Consider the following 24,555-nt stretch of genomic DNA (forward strand, 5'->3'; position numbering starts at 1 on the left):
GAAAAGTAGCGTGCCTTGAATGTATTTGATGGCATATATTCATCTCAGTTGCAATGCAATTGGTTAATGGAGAAGAGAAGAGATGTAAACCGTCATCACCGGATTTGGAAAACAAAGGCTATCCCTACTCTTAGTTGCATGTTAGTTACTTGTGTTCTCAATTCTTCTCTTAGTTGCATGGTTGGAACACTCGCTGTTATTTAATATAAGAAGAATAATGCCAGGAAAACTCACTGGTTGGAGTGACTTGCTAGAGAAGTATGTTGAGGCAAAATCCACTTTGAAATCTGACACGCAGTGAACACAATGCTGCACAAGATGCTATAGCATATGTTGCAGCAAGACAGGCGCTGAATAAAATAAAGCAATAAATGACAGAATAATAAATAACACAGATCGTTTGTTAACCCAGTTCAGTGCAACGTCACCTACTCTAGGGGATACCAATCCAGGAATGAATCCACTATAATAGCTCTAGTTCAAAGCCCTCGACCAACACCCGGTACTTGACTTATCGCCTATACACTACCCGTGCAATCCTATCTAAGAACCTCTTAGATAATGAGACCCCGTCCCAAATTCCCTCTAACAACACGTACCATGTTGCTGTCAATAATAATAATCAAGGTGGAGACACTCTCCTAGAAACTAGACCACACTCTTATTTAAAAGCTTATGAGTGAATCACACACACTAACTCCGTGCTTCAAAGCTTAGGAGTAGCTTACAATTAACAACCAAAACACAGTCCTAAACTTGCATCAAATTGACACAAGAAAGGCTGACAAAAGACACAAACTCTAAACCTTAAAAACTCACACTTTGTAAACAACACGGTTTAGAATACATGAGTAGAATAGCTTGAGGCTTCACATATTTATAGTCTTCAATTGTCTTGATGGGCAAGCTAGGTCTTCAGACAAATACAGCTGTAGGAATTGCGGCCAACCCTAAATTATTTCCAGAAATATAATTCATGTGTTACCAAACAAAAAAAACGCAAAAAATATAATATAATTATATTTTTGTTTTAAATAACATTCCTTCAGCCGACTTCAATAAAACTTGCTGAGCAAGGCTCGTTTTGCCCAGACGCACGTGCCTGAATATATAATTGAAGCAAATCTTGACTCAGATTTGAAATAAAAATTCTGCACGAAAAACAGAGCATCAGGATGCTGTACTATAATGCTACAGCACCTCAGTCCAGCATCTGGCTGGTTGGCTTTTGCAAAATGTAGCCAATCAAAACACCAACAATCTCCCCCTTTGGCAAATTTTGGCTAAAACAACCTTGGACCAGTGCATAGAGAGATACAGTCTAGACTTTCCTTCGAGTCAACATAAGCACACAACTAGGAAAGAAAGTAGAACGATGCTAAACTATTTAAACTTTCCTTCGAGTCAACATACGCACACAACTAGGAAAGAGAGTAAAGAAATTCATTAGATGAATAGATAGCTAGCACGTAAGCATCAGAGGCATGCAACAGCGGAATATAACACATCTAGCCTCAAAGTACAGATAGAGAGAAATAAACTCTCACATAGTGGATTCAAGATCGGAGAAATAAACTCCTTAATAATTAAGCAACGCCACAGAGAATATAAATTCCTATGTAAACATGCATATCATAAGTAGTAGAAAAGTAAATTCTACCTACTCCCCCTCAATATATGCATAAACTTCACTCCCCCTCAAAACTTGCATATCACATAGAACAGACATGCTATACTAGATGCTATAGCATTATGCATCACATCATGCACAACATATTACTCCCCCTTTTTAGCCATAAATTTTGACAAATAAAGTCAGTATCACATAGTAGGAGCAAAATACATATTTTCACAGAGTTATCAGATCATAGAGAACATAGAGTGCAGAGAGAATCAGAGCATAGGAACTCATAAAGTGCATATACAAACCATCGGGGCATAGAAAACCTGGAGTATCGGAGCCAACAGACATGGATTGTGCATGTTACAATCCAGAGAGCATCAGGGCGTAGCCTACAAAATTAAAATCCGAAAGGACATGCAAATAAAGCATAAGCAGGTCACATAGAAGGACTTGCATCAGAGTCCTCCTCCTATACCTCAGTATCACCACCTGCAATATCATTAAGAACACCAGGATTGACATTGAAAAAACACCTTGAGGTCAACAGTCATTTGCTTCCTAGGCAAAACATCAGTTTGACTGGTTGACAGATGATGCAGCACAGTCTGCAGCATGTGTACCCTCAAACAGTCTAAAATCAAAAGACAAATCACAACCTCTCTTACTAGGAACACCAGCCTTAGTACAAATGTCAGGATGTTGAGCTAGAATAATGTCACACATCAGTGTAGGAAAGACTATAGACATCTTCACAGTACATGACTTACCATGCAGAACAGTTTCATCAAGAATATAAGAACCAAAGGCAAAAGGTGATCTAGTCCCTACAACATATATAAACCTAGCCAAACCTGTAGCCACAGTATTGGAATGAGTAGTTGGAGCCCAGTTGCAGTTTTCATCAATCCAGCTGCATTAATCAAATCAACAAGCTTTTGGCATTGTAAAATAAAACTTCACTTAAATTCCTTTCCACAGCAAGCCTTCTTTTTATCACAAATTTCCACCTGTCAACATTTTCAAAACGATGAAAGGAAATGTTGTCAATGGGTACAGGGGATACATCTTGAGGGATCCTCTTTTTCTTCACAGACTTCTTTGAGGATGCTGCAGGCGATGCAGTAGCATGTTGGTCTTCCTCAAACTCTGAATCACTAGAGGAAATAGTCTTCCTCCTCAAAAGCTTCTTCTTTGGCTCAGAGGGCCTAGTAATCTTACTCCACTGTCTTTTAAGACCATAGATTTTCTTTTCCTTGGCAATCTTGACAGGAACATTAGAAACAACTACACCTTTACCACCATTGCTCCTTAACCTCATAGTACTAGAAGTAGGAGTCCTCTCAGTAAGGTTGAGATTGTCCACATAAATAACATTTGAATCTTTCTCAGCAGATTCATCAATATTCAAAGGAACAAACATAGTTTTACCACTATCATCAACATAAGGGATCACATAGATATCATGAACAAAAACATTATCAGTAGTAGTTGCTTCAGAACCCTTTTCTTTGTCAGGAACAATAACATCATTTGGAGACTCGGGTATCACGATGTTATCCAAATTTTCCCGTGCTGCAGATGTTGTAGCATCATGTGCAGCATCTTTCTCAGGAACACTCTTCTTGACATGTTCCAACACAGAGTCATCTTTGACCTCAGTTGGAGCGCTAATATCATTACCAACAAATGTTAAACGCAGCAGGGGAGAACACCACATAACTTTCTCTGACAAATACTTTCTCACCACAAGAAACATCCTTATCATCAACAAACACACAATTCTTACCAAATCTTCAGATGTTTCAACATTACCCATAACAACGTGCATTACTAAATAAGTTGAAGAGAAAACTGCACGCCACACTTGCAATAATTGCTATAACTCTTCAGATAGGCAAATCCCAAGTTTGCCTCGCAATTTTTCAAATTGGACCGCATCTAGAGCCTTAGTAAAAATATCAGCCAGTTGTTCTTCAGTGGCAATATGCTCAAGAGTTATAATACCTTCTTCAACAAGATCTATGATAAAATGGTGCCTAATATCAATATGCCTCGTCCTACTATGTTGGATAGGATTCTTTGAAATATTGATTGCACTAAGGTTATCACAGTACAATGCCATAACATCTTGTATCACATTGTACTCCAGCAACATTTGATTCATCCATAATAGTTGGGAACAACTACTACCAGCAGCTATGTACTCTGCTTCAGCTGTAGATAAAGATACACAATTCTGTTTCTTGCTGAACCAGGATATAAGATTGTTGCCTAAAAAGAAACAAGCTCCTGAGGTGCCTTTTCTATCATATGCACAACCTGCCCAATCAGCATCACAATACCCCTCTAGCATAGACTTGTTCTTGTAGACCCACTTGGTACCAATCACATTAGTATTTTCTGGTCTAGGAACTAAGTCCCAAACTTCATTCTTCTTGAACTGATTTAGCTCTTCTTGCATAGCATTTATCCAAAACTCATCAGTGAGGGCTTCCATCACATTTTTGGGTTCAAACTTAGAAACAAAACAAGCATTAGGAACTAAGTCAAGTGTCCTTCTAGTAGTAATTCCATGATTAGGATTACCAATAATCAGATCTGTAGGATGATTCTTTTGAGTACGAATGGATGACCCTTTCTTTGAAGTAGCAAAGATTGATTTAGGTGTAGTGATCTCTGTATCATTCTTGAATTCCTCAATAGTTTCAGAATCTATACTACCTGGGATAGATGCTGTAGCATCTTCTGTATCATCTTTCACAACTTCACTTGAAATATCATCTATTACTACATTTATAGATTCCATCATGGTTTTGGTTCTGTAGTTATATACTCTGTAGGCTATGCTATTTGTTGAGTATCCCAAGAATATGCCTTCATCACTTTTAGGATCCATTTTAGTTCTTGGTTCTCTATCAGACAAGATATAACATTTACTTCCAAACACATGAAAGTACTTAACAGTAGGTTTTCTACCTTTCCACAATTCATACAGAGTAGATGTAGTTCCAGATCTCAAGGTGACACGATTATGAATATGACAAGCAGTGTTCATAGCTTATGCCCAAAAACCATGAGAGAGTTTCTTTGCATGTAACATTACTCTTGCAGACTCTTGTATAATTCTATTCTTTCTTTCTACTACACCATTTTGTTGTGGTGTAATGAGAGATGAAAATTCATGGATGATGCCTTCAGAGGCACAAAAGTCAAAGAATCTAGAGTTTTCAAACTCCTTTCCATGATCACTTCTGATCCTTAACACAACATTGTTTTTCTCTCTTTGAAGTAGAATACATAGATCTTTGAATACGTCAAAGGTCTCTGATTTCTTTCCAATAAAATTTATCCAGGTATATCTAGAGAAATCATTTACAACAACATAGGCATACCTTTTTCCTCCTAAGCTTTCAGTTTGCATAGGTTCCATCAAATCCATGTGTAGAAGCTCAAGAACTCTAGTAGTGGTAAGATGCTGCAGCTTTGGATGTGGCTTCTTGATTTGTTTTCCAATTTGACATTCACCACAAATGCTTCCTTCTTCGATCTTGAGATTTGGCAAGCCCTTGATGGCTTCTTCAGGTATAGCTTTCTTCATGCTTCTTAGGTTGAGATGACCAAGTTTTTGGTGCCACAATTTTATTTCATCTTCTTTCGTGATTAAGCATGTCGACACATTTGCCTCTTCTTGGGGAACCCATAAGTAGCAGTTGTCTTTTGATCTGACGCCCCTCATCAAAATTTCACCCTCATCATTTGTAACCAAACATTCAGACTTGGTGAAGTTTACCTTCATCCCTTGGTCGCATAATTGACTGATGCTTATTAAATTTGCAGTCAATCCTTTTACTAACAACACATTGCTTTGTTTAGGCAAGCTATTACTGTTGAGCTCCCCTATACCAACAATTTCTCCTTTAGTACCATTACCACAAGTTACAAAACTAGTTGAGTAAGACTTTAAATTAACAAGAAATTTTCCAATTCCGGTCATGTGTCTTGAACAACCACTATCGAAATACCAGTCTTCCCTTGATGAAGCTCTAAGTGATGTGCGAGCAACCAGAGCAGTAATCTTCTTCTCAAGTTGAGTACCATCACTGGTCTTCACATTCTTACCTTTAGGTTTCCATTCTTGTTGAGTGTGGGCAGTTGTGGAAACTGGTTTAGGCTGATGATGCCTGTTAGGGTATCCAAACAATTTGTAACAAAAAGGTCCTATATGCCCTTTTCTACCACAGTAGTGACATATCCAAGAGTGATGTTTTCTTTTGTTCTTTGACAAGGGATGCTGCTTATGATGCTGTAGCATCTGTTGAGGCATCTTTCGCTTATGAGTTTCTTTTGGATGCATGTACGTGAGATCTGAGCTGTAACCTTTGTGTTTGTTGACATTCTCATAACTAAGCCCAATATGTTTAGGCTTTAGAACATTTTTCTCTAAGATTTCTTCTAGTTGACCATCAGCTTTATGAAGTTTATCAAGATGATCATCATCTTTATACAGCATGTCAGAGAATTTTCTCAAACGTCAAATATCAGCATTTAATTTTTCAATGACTTCCTTAGCTTCATCAAGATCAGAGGATAGATAATTTACCTTCTTCTGGAGCTCATCCATCTTTGATATATTTTCAAATTTTTCTGCCTTCAATTGATTGATGGTTACCTTTTGTTTCTCAATGACTCTGCATATTTCTCCACTCTTGAGGCAGAGTTCTCTGTAAGAATCAGCAAGTTCTTCGTAGGTTACCTCTCCATCACAAGATTCTGTATCAGATGTAATAGTACCTGTTAAGACTGAGATATGTTTGGCAGTCACAGATGCTGTATCATCTTCTGAGTCATCATCATCAGACCAACTGACAGTTAGTCCTTTCTTCGTTCTTTTCTGATATGTTGGACATTCAGGTCTGATGTGACCATATCCCTCGCATTCATGACATTGAATATTCTTGTTTAAGCTTGACTTTTCATCACTCTTAGGTTTTCCTTGATTCACAATGCTGCGCATAGTGCCTTGAGCATCATTCTTAGAATTTGGTCTGGGTCTTTTGTCCATTTGTTTTAGAACTTTGTTGAACTGTTTTCCCAGCAACTCCATAGCTTCAGAGATACTTTCATTAGATTCTTCATCCTCCTCCAGATCTTCTTCATCATTTTTGGATGAAAAAGCAATGCTTTTGTTTTTCTTTTCAATTCTTTCATTTGCAGCACTTTCATAAGTTTGGAGTGATCCAACCAGTTCATCCAGCTTCATCTGAGATATGTCTTTGGCTTCTTCCATAGCTGTGACTTTCATATCAAACTTCTTTGGAAGAGATCTGAGCATTTTCCTTACTAACTTTTCTTCGGGAATTTTCTCCCCCAAAGAATCAAATTGATTATCATAATCTAGAATAGTCATATGAAAATCTTGAATCGTTTCCTCATCCTTCATACGTAAATTTTCAAACTGAGTAGTAAGAATCTGTAACTTAGACATTTTTACCTTAGGGGTACCTTCATGAACAGTTTCAAGAATCTTCCAAGCTTCCTTTGCTGAGACGCATTTTTTGATCAGTTTGAAGATGTGTTTGTCTACCCCATTGTATAATGCATATAATGCTTTTGAGTTTCCCAAAGCAAGCTCATCTTCTTCTTTAGACCAGTCCTCCTCAGCTTTTAGTTCAAGTGTTGGCTTTCCATCTTTGTCCATGACCATAGGGGGGTCCCATCCTTTCAGAACAGCTTTCCAAGTTTTGCTATCCATAGATTTTAGGAAAGCAATCATGCGTGATTTCCAATAATCATAGTTGGAGACACCAACAAGAAGCGGTGGTCTGCTTACAAGCCCTCCTTCTTTGTCCATGTTGCCAGACATTCTCCCTGGAGCTCACCCTATAACCAGAAAGGGTGCCTGCTCTGATGCCAATTGAAATCTGGCACCTAGTGAACACAATGCTGCACAAGATGCTATAGCATATGTTGCAGCAAGACAGGCGCTGAATAAAATAAAGCAATAAACGACAGAATAATAAATAACACAGATCGTTTGTTAACCCAGTTCAGTGCAACGTCACCTACTCTAGGGGATACCAATCCAGGAATGAATCCACTATAATAGCTCTAGTTCAAAGCCCTCGACCAACACCCGGTACTTGACTTATCGCCTAGACACTACTCGTGCAATCCTATCTAAGAACCTCTTAGATAATGAGACCACGTCCCAAATTCCCTCTAACAACACGTACCATGTTGCTGTTAATAATAATAATCAAGGTGGAGACACTCTCCTAGAAACTAGACCACACTCTTACTTAAAAGCTTATGAGTGAATCACACACACTAACTCCGTGCTTCAAAGCTTAGGAGTAGCTTACAATTAACAACCAAAACACAGTCCTAAACTTGCATCAAATTGACACAAGAAAGGCTGACAAAAGACACAAACTCTAAACCTTAAAAACTCACACTTTGTAAACAACACGGTTTAGAATACATGAGTAGAATAGCTTGAGGCTTCACATATTTATAGTCTTCAATTGTCTTGATGGGCAAGCTAGGTCTTCAAACAAATACAGCTGTAGGAATTGCGGCCAACCCTAAATTATTTCCAGAAATATAATTCATGTGTTACCAAACAAAAAAAATGCAAAAAATATAATATAATTATATTTTTGTTTTAAATAACATTCCTTCAGCCGACTTCAATAAAACTTGCTGAGCAAGGCTCGTTTTGCCCAGACGCACGTGCCTGAATATATAATTGAAGCAAATCTTGACTCAGATTTGAAATAAAAATTCTGCACGAAAAACAGAGCATCAGGATGCTGTACTATAATGCTACAACACCTCAGTCCAGCATCTGGCTGGTTGGCTTTTGCAAAATGTAGCCAATCAAAACACCAACACACTTTTGATGTTTTAAAGATTACAAACATCTTTAATTATATTTTAAATGATTCTGATCATTTTGTTATCTAACAAGTGCTTTTGAGTGGCATATAAGTTTAAACAGATTCTAACAATTCACTTGCAAAGTAAAAATCCTGCAAAGCTGTTTTAAGACCATTATGAGAACATTCTTAACAGACAGACTGCAATTTTGATAATAAGCACGTTTTGGAATAAGTGCTTTCTGGTTTTTCAAGTCAACTAAGAACAAAACAAATAAGCACTTTACAATAGATTTTTGGACCAAATCACTACAGGAGATAATCTCTTTTGGGATCAACAACATGTGATGGAATTAAGTATATGCTTTCCTAGTCATATATCATGAAGAAAACCATGAGCTTGATCAATTGTGGTATTGGCTAACCAATGAATATATCTGATATAATATCATAGACCAATCACAATGGAACAACCAAATTTGAACTATGAGTTGTATTGTACTTATGCAAAGTACATAAATGGAACATTCTTCCATGGCTTGTCATAAGAAGTACAATTTTGTCTTATATACTTTGTACAACTCCAGTTGGTTTTATTCTCAAGCTAAGGCTACTACTGATTAGCCCTTAGAGCTATTAAACAGCTGCATGCCACAAGAAAGGAAGGATGAAGGTTCATTACATTTGCTGGTGCAGTCAAGACTATTTCAAGACTGATGCAAGACTGATCCTGCACACAGTTTTTCAAAACCATTTCCAACTGTCATAAGTCCTTTTCTGAGTATCCAAACGGCTATATCTGATACATGACAGTAGAAGGAAGTAAGAAACAACTCATGTGTACTTGTTAACAGCTCACACACATTTGGATCTTATGGATCAAAGCTAAATGAAGATCAAGACTGTTCCAAGACTAAACAGAGAATCTGCAAATTATGCAGATGTTGTCTGCTGCATATGGAACACTGAGTAACAGCTCTATTTTGCCCTCTAACTGATATACTTGAAGGCCAAACTTCAATCTCAAGCAAGCATCTATAAAAGGCAATCAAGTCCAAGAGAAAGAGCAAGAGTTTTCAAGCAATTCAAGTCATACAAAACACATTCAATCTCTTTAGCTCAAAGTCTTTTTCAAGTCACTCTTTTATATCAAAATCTGAGTACAAATCTCTTTAGAGTGCTTTCATCTAAGCTTCTCTTTTATAGTGAGTCTGAAAATAAGCTTAGAACCAAATCATTTATATTGTAATTACTCAAGTCAATACGTGACTATTGATTGAGTGTTGTTTGGTCAAGGTGACTAGGAAAGTTCAAAGCTCTAGGAGCTTTGGTAAGTTGTTGATCTTAGGTCAAGATCAAAGTGAATTTGTAAGTCTTGGATCTGTAACTTTTAAGTGATTCTAGTGGACAAACTCACAGGAGGTGGGGACTAGACGTAACCCAAAGATTAGGGGTGAACCAGGATAACTCTTTGTGTTTATCTTCTTTCCCTTAACTTTTATTTTCTGCAACTGTTTTTACACAGCACAGATCATTCTTAGAACGATCTCACTAAGCACAAAAATAATTTTATCACTAACTATTTTTTTTGTGACTTACGTTTAAATTTAAAAAGGGTCACAATTCAAACCCCCCCTTTCTTGTGAAAAACTTTGCTACTTCAAAGTAAACACTGCTACCGCTATATATGCTAGGAAAACTAGTTTAGGTAAAAATGAACTACAGTATTTGGGTAAAAATGATTGTCCTTTAGCAAAGAGTGTTTGGTGTAATTTGCTAAATGGTGATGATAGAGATTGGTTTTTTGCGGCTGCTCTTGATTAGTGGATTGTTTTGAATATGCAGCAGCATCTTTGGTGTGACTGTAATTTGAGTTGGGCAAGCGTGTGGACTTCCAGCTGCCACTTTCTTTGGTTGTGCGGAATAGAGAAGTGCACGGTGACTCTCGATTGCGACCTATGCAGCCTTGGCAGTTCATCTTGCGATGGGTCTTGCAATACATGACATCAATGTCAGTGGTATACTATTGTGCTATCAAATCGATAGAAGGTGGAAGAAGGTTGGTTAAGCTTGAACACATGTCAGCTGGTTGTGGTGGATTACTTAGAAATTCGGATGGTCAATGGCTTGGTGGTTTTTGAGAAACTTAGGCCGGTGTAATGCGTATCTAGCGGAACTTTGGGGATTTTATCATGGTTTTTGTCTTGGGCGTGTAGCAGAGGTGCCACAAAGGTGCAAATTCATAATTTTTTAGTGAAGAATTTAAAATTTGTTTACCAAAAAAACCAAGAAATTGATATCTGATGAAAGAAATATAAAGTAAAATAAAATGCTATTTGATACTAAAAAAAAAAAAAACCTAGTAATTAATTTGTTAGTAGCCATAAAAATTGGGGGGGGGGGGGGTGATTTTTGTCTTTTCCGTTCCCTGAATCCAATGGGGGTTTAGATATTCCTGTATCTATCCTGATCTTTAACGGTGTTGAAAAATAGAACATCATTCCTGCAAATCCGCTTGGGTTGGTCTGGTGATATTGGCTTGGGACCAAGGAGTGTGCTCCTCCTTAAGGTTTCAAGTTTGACTCTCTCTGGGTCAATTTGGATGGCTAAATTAGCTTCTTCAAAATAAAAAACATCATTCATGCATGAACTTGAACTATATTTTGATAAAAAAAAATATAAAAATAAAAAACTACCAATTATGTCTTTTTTTTTAAGAAAACAATAGAGAAAATGATTTCTCAAAGATTCGCTATAAGGAAAAAAAAGAAACAAATTTAATGTAATTTTAGTGTTAGTTTAAAAGTTAAAAAAATACACATAATTTTAATAGACGGATTCGTTTATAAGTTCGGATATTCCCATTTCCGTCCACTCTTTTCAATCAGAGAAAATACAAACCCATAGGGATGACAATGGGTAGGATATGGGTAGGGTACTATATTGCCCATCTCCATACCCGCAGTTTGAAAAAATATCCGTACCTATCTCATACCCGCGTGGGTAACAACCTTTGTACCCGTCCTATACTCTATGGGTACGGTACCCATACCCGTACCTGTTACCCGCAATTTTACTAAAACTAAATCGATCAATTATAAAATATTATATCGTTTTAATATAATTAATTTTTTTTAAAAGATTTAATGTTGACTCATCAAAATTATAAACAAAATTTTTACTAACCTCATGTTAAAGTTAATTTCTTTGTTGACATATTCACATGATGTTTGTATTATGTTATAAATAATTTTTTTTATTAAAAATGTGTAATAGTTTAATAGTATTGTATTTTTTAAAATTGATATACATATGTAATTTATACGATAATATATATATATATATATATATATATAAAATAAATAAATATATACTCCCTCCGGTCCTTTTTATAAGGAACACTTTGAAAAAATCACACAGACCAAGGAAACACATTTAACATAGTTATTTTCATTTAATACTCTTATAAATTTAAATTTATTCCATGTTTACCCTTATTTAATTTCTTTTTATTCAACTAACTTACTTATTTTTAAATTCTCTTTCATAATAAATAAGGGCATAAGTGAAATTGAACATTTAGAACATTTGAAAATTGGTCAAAGTTTCTTATAAAAAGGACCAAATTTTTTTCCCAAAGTGTTCCTTATAATAAGGACCGGAGGGAGTATTATGCTGGTATGAGGCGGGGTGGGTACTAAGGTACCCGTACCCGCACCCATACCCGTTCATTTTTGCGGGTAATTACCCATACCCGTGCCCGTACCCAAAATGCGGTTTTTACCCTACCCGTTATGGGTATTTTTTGCGGGTGCCCGCTGGGTATGGGTCAAATTGCCATTCCTACAAACCCAGATTCATACTCAATTTATTCAAATTTTTCCGATCAAAGACGTTGGGGCTAACCCATGTGGGTTGGTCTAGTGGTATTGACTTGAGATCTTAGAGTGTGCTTCTCTCATGGTCTTAGGTTAGATTTTTTCTGATGTCATTCGATGGACTAGTTCATACAGAACAAAAAAAAAAGACTTTAAATAGGTCTCCGTAAATGAGCCGTCGGATTAGTCTACTCAAATTAGTTGGTCATTGGGCCAAATACCTAATTGTTTTAAATAAATAAAAAAAATAAAAAATAAAAAAAGGGTTAATGATGCAGTGCCAATTTCTACAAGTCATGGGCGTGAAGAGATTTAGTTTAGGCTTTTCCTTTGTTTGTTTTCATATTTGATAACTATTTGAGTGGTTTGTTTATTCTATTGTATGGTTATAATGGACTAAATTCGATTGCTAATTCAAAATAAATTCACCAATTTCAGAAAATGGAAGCGAAGTGATTGGTATTTCATGTTTTAATCACCTTGTATGCATTCACATTGTTGACATGCTAAGCATATTAGGCTATGAGTTGTATGATATTAAGGCTAGTGGAGTGAAAGGTAAGTCCACATCTCCATTCCATTTCTTACCTGGAGCTCCTTAGTTCTTTGCAACCTAGAGCTGTAAATTGGGGTCTTGTAACAAAGGGAGTAACTTGTATGTTTTTCTTTTACTTGTTCAAGTTTCCAGACTGAACATGTTTCCTCCAGAACTTAATTTGGATTATTTATAATAGCATTTATGCCTTGTATTTTTGGCTTCATACTTCAGCATTACATTAAAGTTTTTTGATGTGACTTCCTTGTAAAGCTTGTTAGTGTGAGTGAGGTAAAAAGAATTTGAAACATACACCTTGAGCTGAGCTACTAATAATAGTTTTATAAGGGCAATTTTGCATGTAGAAAAATACACTAGAATTGGTTATTGTGATAGAAAGACTGTTCTTTTGCTCTCTACCATGCATTCTTGCTATTCAGATTAAGCGTATTGTCATGTTGTATTTGTAATTTATGAGTTTGTAATGAATTTTATTATTTTCTTTTTAGGAATGGTAGAGATTAAGATGTTAACTGATTATGCAAGTGAAGAGCCTAATTTGTGCGAATGGATGCAAGAGGATAAAGAACTGTCTACTCATGGCCATTATCTTTACTACGAGATTGGAGAAATCGATAAATAGCTTTATTTGGTCAGGGGATATCACTCAAAGGAAGCTGGTAGTTGTTAGTTGGAAGAACGTGTGCAAGCCTTTAAATCATGGTGGTTGTGGCCACAGGTCTTTATTTACTCTCAATGAAGCCTCAAATTTAAAGCTTTGTTAGGACATGTTACATTCACAGGAACATTGGGCTATATTACTGAGAAGTTGGGTCTGTAGAGATAAACAATGCATCAATCACCACATTTTTTCATCCTTATGGAGTAGCTTCAAGTCGGAGTTCTAGCTTTTTACTATAAATTTCTGGAATGACAGATGGTGTGATAAACAATCTTTGGCTCAAACATTACACATACCTGTCAATCTTCATCAGTTTCTTTCTGCTACTGTTGCAGACTTTATTCATGATCACCATTGGCATATTCCTTTTTGATCTGAAAGTTATGTTCCCTAATCTCAGACACATTATTGATAGGGTTTCAATCCCAATGGAGCATAAGCCTGATGTATTCCCCAAACACTTTTTTCCCTCTCATCGCATCTCAGTTTTCCTTCCTCTCTCTCAAATCACAACCAAACACTCATTTTCCCTCTCTTTTCTCTCCGATCAAAATGGGCACGTACAAAACAAACCGCTCGCAAATCCACCAGAGGAAAAGCACCAAGGAAACAACTAGCAACAAAAGCTGCACGGAAATCTGCTCCGGCGACCGAGGAGTAAAGAAACCTCACAGATTTCGTCCAGGAACAATTGCTTTAAGAGAGATCAGAAAGTATCAAAAGAGCACAGAGCTTCTCATTAGGAAACTTCCAAGGTAGTGTTGTTTCTGCGATTCCAAGGTAGTGTTGTTTCTGCTCTTCAAGAAGCTGCTGAACCTTATCTTGTTGGTTTGTTTGAAGATACTAATCTTTGTTCTATTCATGCTAAGAGAGTTACTATTATGCCTAAGGATATTCAACTTGCTCGTAGGATTAGAGGCGAGAAGGCTTATATTTGATTTGTTAGGGTTTGGTTCTTGATTAGATTTCTGTTACGGTTCTGTTCTTGATTAGATTTCTGTTAGGGTTTGAATCTTGACTAATCATGTTCTTGTAAGAAAGTTTCGATCTACTTTAGAATGTAATCAGGTTTTAATTTGAATTGAATGGGTTAACAGTCTTTGTTTCAGAAATTATAATTTTTGAAGTTCATGTTTTCTCTTATCTTTGTTTAATTACTTTTGTTTTAATTGTTTATGATTTTTTCAAGTTCTTATTTTGCTGTATTTGTGCAATCTACTAGTTTCTTGTTTTAATTTGCTTCTGGACATAATCAATACAAACCAGTTTATTGCTCAAATTTTACACTTCATGGTTGATGGTGGAATCGTGCATTTCCAGAATCTAAGACAAGTTTTGAACTTATTATTTCATGAAAATAATGTAACTCGAGCAGTCGTGAACTATGAAACATATACACCCATTGGATCAGGTGTGTCTTGGTACTGGACACACAATATCTCACATTGACACATACGATTATATTGAATTACTGGTATATCATTTTCTCAAATTATTATCTATGTCGACATGTAAGTGTTTGTGTCATATCTGTTGTTAGTGTTTATGCTTCAAAGGTCTTGAACAATACAAACAATTGTAGCTCATAGTTGGTCATTCTACTTCGACTTAAATTTCTTTCTAGTGAAAATAATGATTTTTAAAAAGGTAATGGAGTAAGAATTTTCTGCTGATATGCACTAACTGATAAAAGGTTGATGTGAAAATCAGGGATATGCATAACATTGTGCATAAAAATGTCGTGAGCTAGCTTTGCAGTTCCAATAGCAACAACAGGAATGATACTTTTATTTGTTGGAAGGGTAACATTCCTATTTGAAACAAGATTATAGGAAGTAGAAGAATCAAGTGTACATGCTATCCTATATGAGCATTGGGACCAGAATTAATAATCCAGATGTCGAAGACATGTTGAACATTTTAAGAATAACAGCAAAAAACTTACCAGCAAAAGAATCAACAGCTGAAGTAGGTGCTACAAGATGTAAGTGATTCACCAACTGAGTGTGTTGGTGAGCATTTGAGCTGAAAAGGTGTTATGGGATCCATAGAAACCTGATTGACATTATCAGATGCAGACATCCTGCAGGTGTCTTCTTGTAATTTGGTGGAAAACCATGAAGTTTGTAGCATTTGATTTTAGGATGACAAAGAAGTCCACAATGTGAGCAAAGAGATCTATATTTAACAGCAAAGGTGCATGAGAATCCTGCAATTCAACTATAACAAGAGCAGAGGAGGCACCAAATTGCCATTGTGTTTCATCTTGAAGCACAAGAGAAAATTTTGGTCATGGGAGGGAAAGGGTCCAAGGAAAGAATCTGACCCCGAATCGCAACAAAACAGTGGAGCAATGAAGAAAAGTGGATTGCATTTCCCGCGAAAGGGAATTTAGAAGCCAAGAGGCAACTATATTGTTGTTGCGTTGCCATGCGATGTATAATAATTATTGACATATTATTATGCTTACCTGTCAATATAAGATTATGCAGAACCATAATATTTTAGTTTTAACAAAAAATGCTATCAATGAACCATACAAGTGCAATTAAAAATTTAAGGGGTTTGTGTGTTAAGACTTGAAGCATTTGGTTCATAAGATAGAATTAGGCTTCAACGTTGGTCCTATATAATATGGCCATTATCATGAGTTGCAAAATATATAGCATTATGGCCAACTAATACGAACACTACAATGAAAAAAATTCGGATCATGGTTATCTTGTGAGAGATAAATGGTGAGTAACCATTTTAGAACCAAATGAAAATGAATATAAAACAATAAAGAAAATTTTGGCATATTCAGGGTCGGTCCAACCAACTCTATGTAGTCGGACTCAGGGACGGAGCTAGAAGGGGGACCAACAGAGGCCACGGTACCCCCTAAATATTTTTGAATATTTTTTTATACTACTATGGCATAATTTTACTTTTGGTCCTCCTATTCTATTAAACTCATAAAAATGGTCACTTTTTTTAGTCAAAAATTTGGCTTTATTTTCATACTTGGTGTATATTTGATCCGAAAACATATGTTTATCCAACTAAAAATAGTATTTTTGTACAAAAAAAGGTGATTTATTTCTCCAATAATGAATTCAATAAAAAAAAAATCTTTTTTGAGATTAAAACTCGCATTTTTTGATGTAAAAAGTTGCAATTTTTTTTCCATCTTTTGGTAAGGTAAAGTTGGAATTTTAAAGACAAAGTGCATAGATTAAGACCAAAATTACAAACATATAAAAATAAAGGCCAAAAAGTTCTACTTAAAAAAAATGGTCTATAAAATGTGATTCACAATATTAGCTTTAAACTTATCTTATAACTTCTTATATATATTGTGCTTTCAAAATTTAGTTTTTTCTTTACTAACTTTTATTTTTAAACTTGGCCCCCTTAAGCTAAAATCCTGGCTCCGTCCTCGGTCGGACCCATGCAGATGAGTAAAAAACACCACTATGCCATTGAACCATTACAATATATATGATATATGATACTATTTTGTGTCTCTCTAACAATGTTGTCACAAATTAGATGTTACTCCTTTCAACATGTTTCTTTCTGTTAAGCATTCTGTTCATGATGTTCCTCACAATTCATCTATTGACAACATTAACACCAATTCCCATAATCCAAAATTTCAATGCTCCTACTAGGAATTCAACTAGTATTAAACATTCTCATACTTAAACAAGTTGTTAAACACAAATGTCAGCTGGTTGTGGCGGATTACCTAGAAATTCGGATGGCCGGTGTAGTGCGTATCTAGCGAAACTTTGGGATTTTATGATGGTTTTTGTCTTGCGCGTAACAGAGGTGCCACAAAGGTGCAAATTCATATTTTTTTAGTGAAGAATTTAAAATTTGTTTACCAAAAAAACCAAGAAGTTGATATTTTGATCAAAGAAATACCTAGTAATTAATTTGTTAGTAGCCATAAAAATTGGGCAGGGATGAGTTTTGTCTTTTCCGTTCCTTGAATCCGATGGGGGTTTAGATATTCCTGTATCCATCCTCATCTTTAACGGTGTTGAAAAATAGAACATCATTCATGCAGAGGCCAAGGAGTTGTCGAGTTGGGTTGGTAAGGTGGGACCAAGGAGTGTGCTCCTCCTTAAAGTCTCAAGTTCGACTCTCTCTGAGGTCAATTTGGATGAACTAATTTAACTTCTTCAAAATAAAGAACATCATTCCTCCATGAACTTGAACTATATTTTGATAAAAAAATTATTAAAAAAATATAAAAATAAAAAACTACAAATTATATCTTTTTAAACAAAAACTAGTTAAAAGATCCATGCATTCGCACAAGTCTTTTGACTTTTATTCGATATTTAAGTTTTTCATTATATTAAGGCAAATATTTATTTAGAATGAAATATTTAAAATTTAAGTGAAACTTGTGTTATGTTATTTCTTGTAAAATTTATTAAATGAAAAAATTATCAATGACAAATAATGATCCCGTGTATATTTTTTAATAAAAATAATTAGAAATTTAATTAGGAATATTTAGGATAATTTAGTAAATTTGATAGTAATTAACTTTATTATATTTGTTTATAATAACTTTTATATTATTTTATAATAACTTTATTATTATATTGCTCAAAAGAAAAACTTTATTATTATATTTTTTTATAATAACTTTATTATATTATTATTAAAAATTAAGAGTAAATTTGATGGTAATATTGTTTATTTATGAGAAATATAGTTTTTTTTTTTACAAAAATATTGTTTATGTTTCAATTTTTTATATTTCTATTTATGCATATTCATCTTATTCCGATTTTTAAGCATAAATATATTATTCTATTTTGTTCCTATTTATAATTTGTTTTATTCCTATTTTTAAGCATATTATTTTTTTATTGTATTTATCATATATATATAGTGAAATTACAATGAATGATATAAAACTTACTACGTGGTTAAAAGTAATGAGGATAAATTAGCAACTTTGGTGGTAATCAATTTTAATATATTAGTAATAGACAATAGAGAAAATGATTTATCTAAGATTCGCTATATGGAAAAAAAGAAACAAATTTAATGTAATTTTAGTGTTAGTTTAAAATTTTATAATTTAAAAAGGTAAAAATATAATTTTAATAGATGGATTCGTTTATAAGTTCAGATATTCCCATTTTCGTCCACTCTTTTCAATCAGAGAAAACACAAACCCAGACTCATACTCAACTGATTCAAATTTTTCCGATCAAAGACGTTGGGGCTAACCCATGTGAGTTGGTCTAGTGGTATTGACTTGAGACCTTAGAGTGTGCTTCTCTCATTGTCGTAGGTTCGATTTTTTCTGATGTCATTCGATGGACTAGTTCATACAAAACAAAAAAAAATTGACTTTAAATAGGCCTCCGTAAATGAGCCGTGGGATTAGTCTACTCAAATTAGTTAGTCATTGGGCAGAATACCTAATTGTTTTAAATAAAAAAAAAAAAAAAAAGAGACGTTGGGGCTAGTTGGTAAGTCTCGCGCCGTTGGGCGTGTTTTATTTCTTTCTTGCTTTGATAATCAGTCACTTCAACTTCTTCACTCACTCACTCACTCACTCACTCGTTCTCACGTCGTTGCAACGTTTCTTTCTTTGAAACCTCAAACCCTAATTTCTTGTTTGTTCCACAATTTCTCAATCAATTGCTCATCAATTTCTCAATCAATTCCACAATTCAAACCCTAATTCACAACACCATGATCGATTTTGCTTCTCATCATCATCCAACCCTGTTTTTCAACAAGGGTGATCATCATCTCAATGATCTTCAAACTGATAAGAAGAAAACATTCAACTCTGCCAAAGCACACACAACCTCCAAACCTGTTGTTCAACCACCTCAAACAAACGATCAAAATCGCATCTTGAAGATCACCTTTTTCTCCTCTTCTGTTCGTAACAAGGAGAAACAACAACAGGAGAAACCTTATTTGTGTCGTGTTTGCGCAAGGGCTTTTACATCCAACCGAGCTTTGAATGGACATATGAGATGTCACAGTTCCAAGAAGGGTACTTCTCCATTTTTGACTTGTCAAGATGCTATTGACTTGTCAAGGTTTTTGCCCCCAAAAACCTACAAGACCCGTAAACGTTCCAAGAGATTTGTCATTGATGATGATGTCCGTGAGGTTGCTCAATCATTGTTAGATATGTCTTGTGGGAAATCATTATATTTTGATGCGGATAATCACGATAACAACGGTAAAAGATTGAAGCTTTCCGATGAAAAAGCAAGGTGTTGATGATCCTTTGTCTATTTGTGTTAATTGAATTGAATGAACAGGATTTTATCATCTTATTATTGTTATAACTTGTGCTGTTTAGATGTTTTGGTAGTGGAATTTATTCTTGTATATGAAGTATAGAATTGAAACACTTGAGTTTTTGTATGATGTTTTTATGTTTGAATTCATATTCTTACACTTGTTATTGTTTATTTCATGTGTCATTCTTTCATGAATTGATGAGCATAAAAGCAAAACCAATGATCCTTTGCCAAAGTCACCTAGATTGGTAATAATGGTCTCATTAAGGTAAGTTGATATTTTTGGATTATCACAAAAATCTACTGATGATCTCTCTGCTACTTTATTGATCATTTGGATTGTAAGGTAAGTTAGCTTTCCATTAAGTTTTCTTATCCGACTCCGTCTAAGTAATTGATTGCTAACTATTCATTTTTGTTGGTCATTTTGGTTTTAATCTTTAACACTTCTTGATGCATTCTATTCAACCATCACTATATGTCATTTGTTAGTACGAATCATTTATACTCTTTTCTAACTTCAACGTTATCCATCGTTCTATCTTTATCCTTGGTGTTTTCTTTTTTCAAAGCAGTTGTAACTGTACTTGTGAAATTTCACCAGTGAAACATTACAGAGATGCAACCGTCAAATAGATAGGAAAAAGGGACAAAATTGTGTGTAAAAATGTTTATATATTCTCTCTTTTTTTCATCAAATCTGGCGGTTGAGTAAATCTAACTGTAAAATTTTACTGCAACACCGGTGATGGACTTAGTTGAGCCCTCACCCTAGAAGCCACCTTGTTTTCGTGTGGGTGATGTTGTCAATTTTTTTGAATTACCTTTTAGTCTCTAAACCAGTTATTTTGTGCATGTGGCTTATCCTTTTCTTTTCCATTTATATATTCAATCTGCTTAGATTTTTATTTTCCCTTTTTTCTATAATAAGTCTTTTATTTTTGGTGCAATGCTTAATACACTCACATTTATATCAAGATTCGAGATGAAAACGATATTTTCTGCAGTTTCGGGTTGTCGATTTCTTTTCACTTTGTTGTTATTCTGGATTTAAAATCTCCCTATAAGATATTATTGTTTGTATCTTTTTGTATGTAATGGTGGGTGTCTCATAAACAGATTTTGAAGCACGAGTGGCCAGCAAGATGGCGAAGCTTCATTCCTGATGTTGTCTCAGCAGCTAAAACTAGTGAAACAATCTACGAGAATTGCATGGCTATACTGAAAGTAGGTTTATCCCTGTTTTCATTAGATTTTATTTCTTATGTCTATGACTAAGTTAAAAAATGTCTGTTCAGCTTTTGAGTGAAGAGGTTTTTGATTTTTCGAGAGGAGAAATGACACAGCAGAAGATAAAAATGTCATATGACTAACTTAAAAAATGTCTATTTTTGTTAATTGAATTGAATGAACAGGATTTTATCATCTTATTTTTGTTATAACTTGTTCTGTTTCGATGTTTTGGTAGTGGAATTTATGACACTTGAGTTTTTGTATGATGTTTTTATGTTTGAATTCATATTCTTACACTTGTTATTGTTTATTTCATGTGTCATTCTTTCATGAATTGATGAGCATAAAAGCAAAATCAAAGATCCTTTGCCAAAGTCACCTAGATTGGTAATAATGGTTTCATTAAGGTAAGTTAATATTTTGGATTATCACAAAATCTACTGTTGATCTCTCTGCTACTTTATTGATCATTTGGATTATAAGGTAAGTTAGTTTTCCATTAAGTTTTCTTATCCGACTCCATCTAAGTAATTGATTTCGAACTATTCATTTTTTCTGGTCATTTTGGTTTTAATCAACACTTCTTGATGCATTCTATTCAACCATCACTATGTCATTTGTTAGACATAAAATTTGCAAAGTTTTGTTCTGTCAAAGACAGGTTGGTATGCTTATTGAGCAAGCTTCAAGGACGCCACTGGCACCGTTCAGGAAAAACCTCTTCAGGTTCCTCCATCTTCTCATTTCACTTGTTGTGTCGATTCAAACTTATTTATTTACTGAGCTTATGTTCAGTTTACGCACGTGAAGCCTTTCTTATCGATTATTAAGTCAATGATCCTCATTGGTGGAGTGGAAGTAAAAACTGACATGAAGAAAATTGAGGAACAAGGAGAAAACATCTTGATCAGCTGGCCTGGTCGATTACACGACATGATGAATTGGACGGATGTTTTGGATTTCAAAAGTTGAGGTATATCTTTCACTATTTATACAACATACATGCAGATACATGCTGTAAAAGAATTTTCTGGATTTATTATGCCATCATATTGTACAAATTAATTAATTCATGTTGTAGCTTCATGCTTTAAGATTCCTTATCTTCTACTGCATTTGTGTATTAGTAGGAGTAGGGTTTAATTGTAATTGTGCCTACAAATGTTGATTTTGGATGAGGTTGTTAGATTCTTAGATATGGGGTTCATGAAGTAGATAAATACTATCATAACTTAGTTGCCTAAGCAGATAAATGCTTATTCTCTGCTACTCAAACTCAGGTTGCTGAAGAGCTTGATAAAACAGGATTGAGGAACAAACAAAAACAACAAATGGGCAATGGCATGCAACATCAAAACAAAGAGTCTTCAAAGACACTTTTGGTTCTTCACATTGAGGTATTGCATATAAAGCATGTCATTGAACTGGAGATTAGATCTGTGACTTTTATGGCTAGTGATTTCATTCCTTCGTTTTAGTAGTAGAATCACTACAATTTTTTTGCAACATTCATAATTCAATTCATATTATTGTAGTTATTTCAATAAAAAAAGGGGGGGGGGGTTGATGATGCAGTGCCTATTTCTACAAGTCATGAGCGTGAAGAGATTCAGTTTAGGCTTTTCCTTTGTTTGTTTTGTAGGAATGGTAGAGATTAAGATGCTAACTGATTATGCAAGTGAAGAGCCTAATTTGTGCCAATGGATGCAAGAGGATAAAGAACTGTCTACTCATGGCCATTATCTTTACTACGGGATTTGGAGATACTGATAAAGAGCTTTATTTGGTCAGGGGATATCACTCAAAGGAAGCTGGTAGTTGTTAGTTGGAAGAACGTGTGCAAGCCTTTTAATCATGGTGGTTGTGGCCACAGGTCTTTATTTACTCTCAACGAGGCCTCAAATTTAAAGCTTTGTTGGGACATGTTACATTAACAGGAACATTCGGCTATATTACTGAGAAGCAAGGTCTGTAGAGATAAATAATGCATCAATCACCACATTTTTTCATCCTTATGGAGTAGTTTCAAGTCGGAGTTCTAGCTTTTTACTATAAATTTCTGGAATGAGAGATGGTGTGATAAATATTCTTTGGCTCAAACATTACACATACCTGTCAATCTTCATCAGTTTCTTTCTGCTACTGTTGCAGACTTTATTCATAGCACCATTGACATATTCCTTTTGATCTGGAAGTTATGTTCCCTAATCTCAGACACATTATTGATAGGGTTTCAATCCCAATGGAGCATAAGCCTGATGTATTCCCCAAACACTTCTTTCTCTCTCATCGCATCTCAATTTTCCTTCTTCTCTCTCAAATCACAACCAAACACTCATTTTCCCTCTCTTTTCTCTCCGATCAAAATGGCACGTACAAAACAAACCGCTCGCAAATCCACTGGACTAAAAGCACCAAGGAAACAACTAGCAACAAAAGCCGCACGGAAATCTGCTCCGGCGACCGGAGGAGTGAAGAAACCTCACAGATTTCGTCCAGGAACAGTTGCTTTAAGAGAGATCAGAAAGTATCAAAAGAGCACTGAGCTTCTCATTAGGAAACTTCCATTCCAAAGATTGGTCAGAGAAATCGCTCAGGATTTCAAAACTGATGTACGATTCCAAAGTAGTGTTGTTTCTGCTCTTCAAGAAGCTGATGAAGCTTATCTTGTTGGTTTGTTTGAAGATACTAATCTTTGTGCTATTCATGCTAAGAGAGTTACTATTATGCCTAAGGATATTCAACTTGCTCGTAGGATTAGAGGCGAGAGGGCTTAGATTTGATTTCTTAGGGTTTATGTTCTCGATTAGATTTCTGTTAGGGTTCGGTTCTTGGTTAGATTTATGTTAGGGTTTGAATCTTGACTAATCATTATCTTGTAAGAAAGTTTCGATCTACTTTTTAATGTAATCAGATTAAATTTGAATTGAATGGGTTTAACAGTCTTTGTTTCAGAAATTATAATTTTTGCTGTTCATGTTTTCTCTTATCTTTGTTCAATTACTTTTGTTTTAATTGTTAGTGATTTTTTCAATTTCTTATTTTGCTGTGTTTGTGCAATCTACTGGTTTCTTGTTTTAATTTGTTTCTGGACATTATCGATACAAACCAGTTCTATTGCTCAAATTTTACCCTTCATGGTTGATAGTGGAATCATGCATTTTGTAGAATCTGAGACTAGTTTTGGACATATTTTTTCATGAAAATAATGTAACTCGAGAAGTCATAACTATGAAACGTATATGCTCATCGGATCGGCTGTGTCTTGGTGTTGGACACATTATATTGAATTATTAGTGTATCATTTTCTCAAATTATTATCTAGGTCAATATTACAGTATTTGTGTCGTTGTGTTTTTACAATGGTAGCTCATAGATGGTCATTCTACTTCCACTTAAATTTCTTTCTAATGAAAATAATGATTTTTTAAATGGTAAATGAAG

The 24,555-nt window shown here is 34.9% G+C and overlaps 1 protein-coding gene across 1 annotated transcript; it reads left to right on the top strand.

Moving 5' to 3' along the window:
* Positions 1 to 20,019: 20,019 nt before the first annotated feature.
* LOC123883817 (histone H3.2-like) lies at positions 20,020 to 24,065 on the top strand. The gene is made up of 5 exons (XM_045932753.1): positions 20,020 to 20,146; positions 20,998 to 21,837; positions 21,922 to 22,084; positions 22,392 to 22,508; positions 22,754 to 24,065. Exon 5 carries the CDS (start codon positions 23,370 to 23,372, stop codon positions 23,886 to 23,888), a length of 519 nt encoding a protein of 172 aa, XP_045788709.1. The 5' UTR covers positions 20,020 to 20,146; positions 20,998 to 21,837; positions 21,922 to 22,084; positions 22,392 to 22,508; positions 22,754 to 23,369; the 3' UTR covers positions 23,889 to 24,065.
* The last annotated feature ends 490 nt before the right edge of the window (positions 24,066 to 24,555 follow it).

This window comes from Trifolium pratense, linkage group LG5 (genome assembly GCF_020283565.1).
Source record: "Trifolium pratense cultivar HEN17-A07 linkage group LG5, ARS_RC_1.1, whole genome shotgun sequence".
Lineage (NCBI taxonomy): Eukaryota > Viridiplantae > Streptophyta > Magnoliopsida > Fabales > Fabaceae > Trifolium > Trifolium pratense.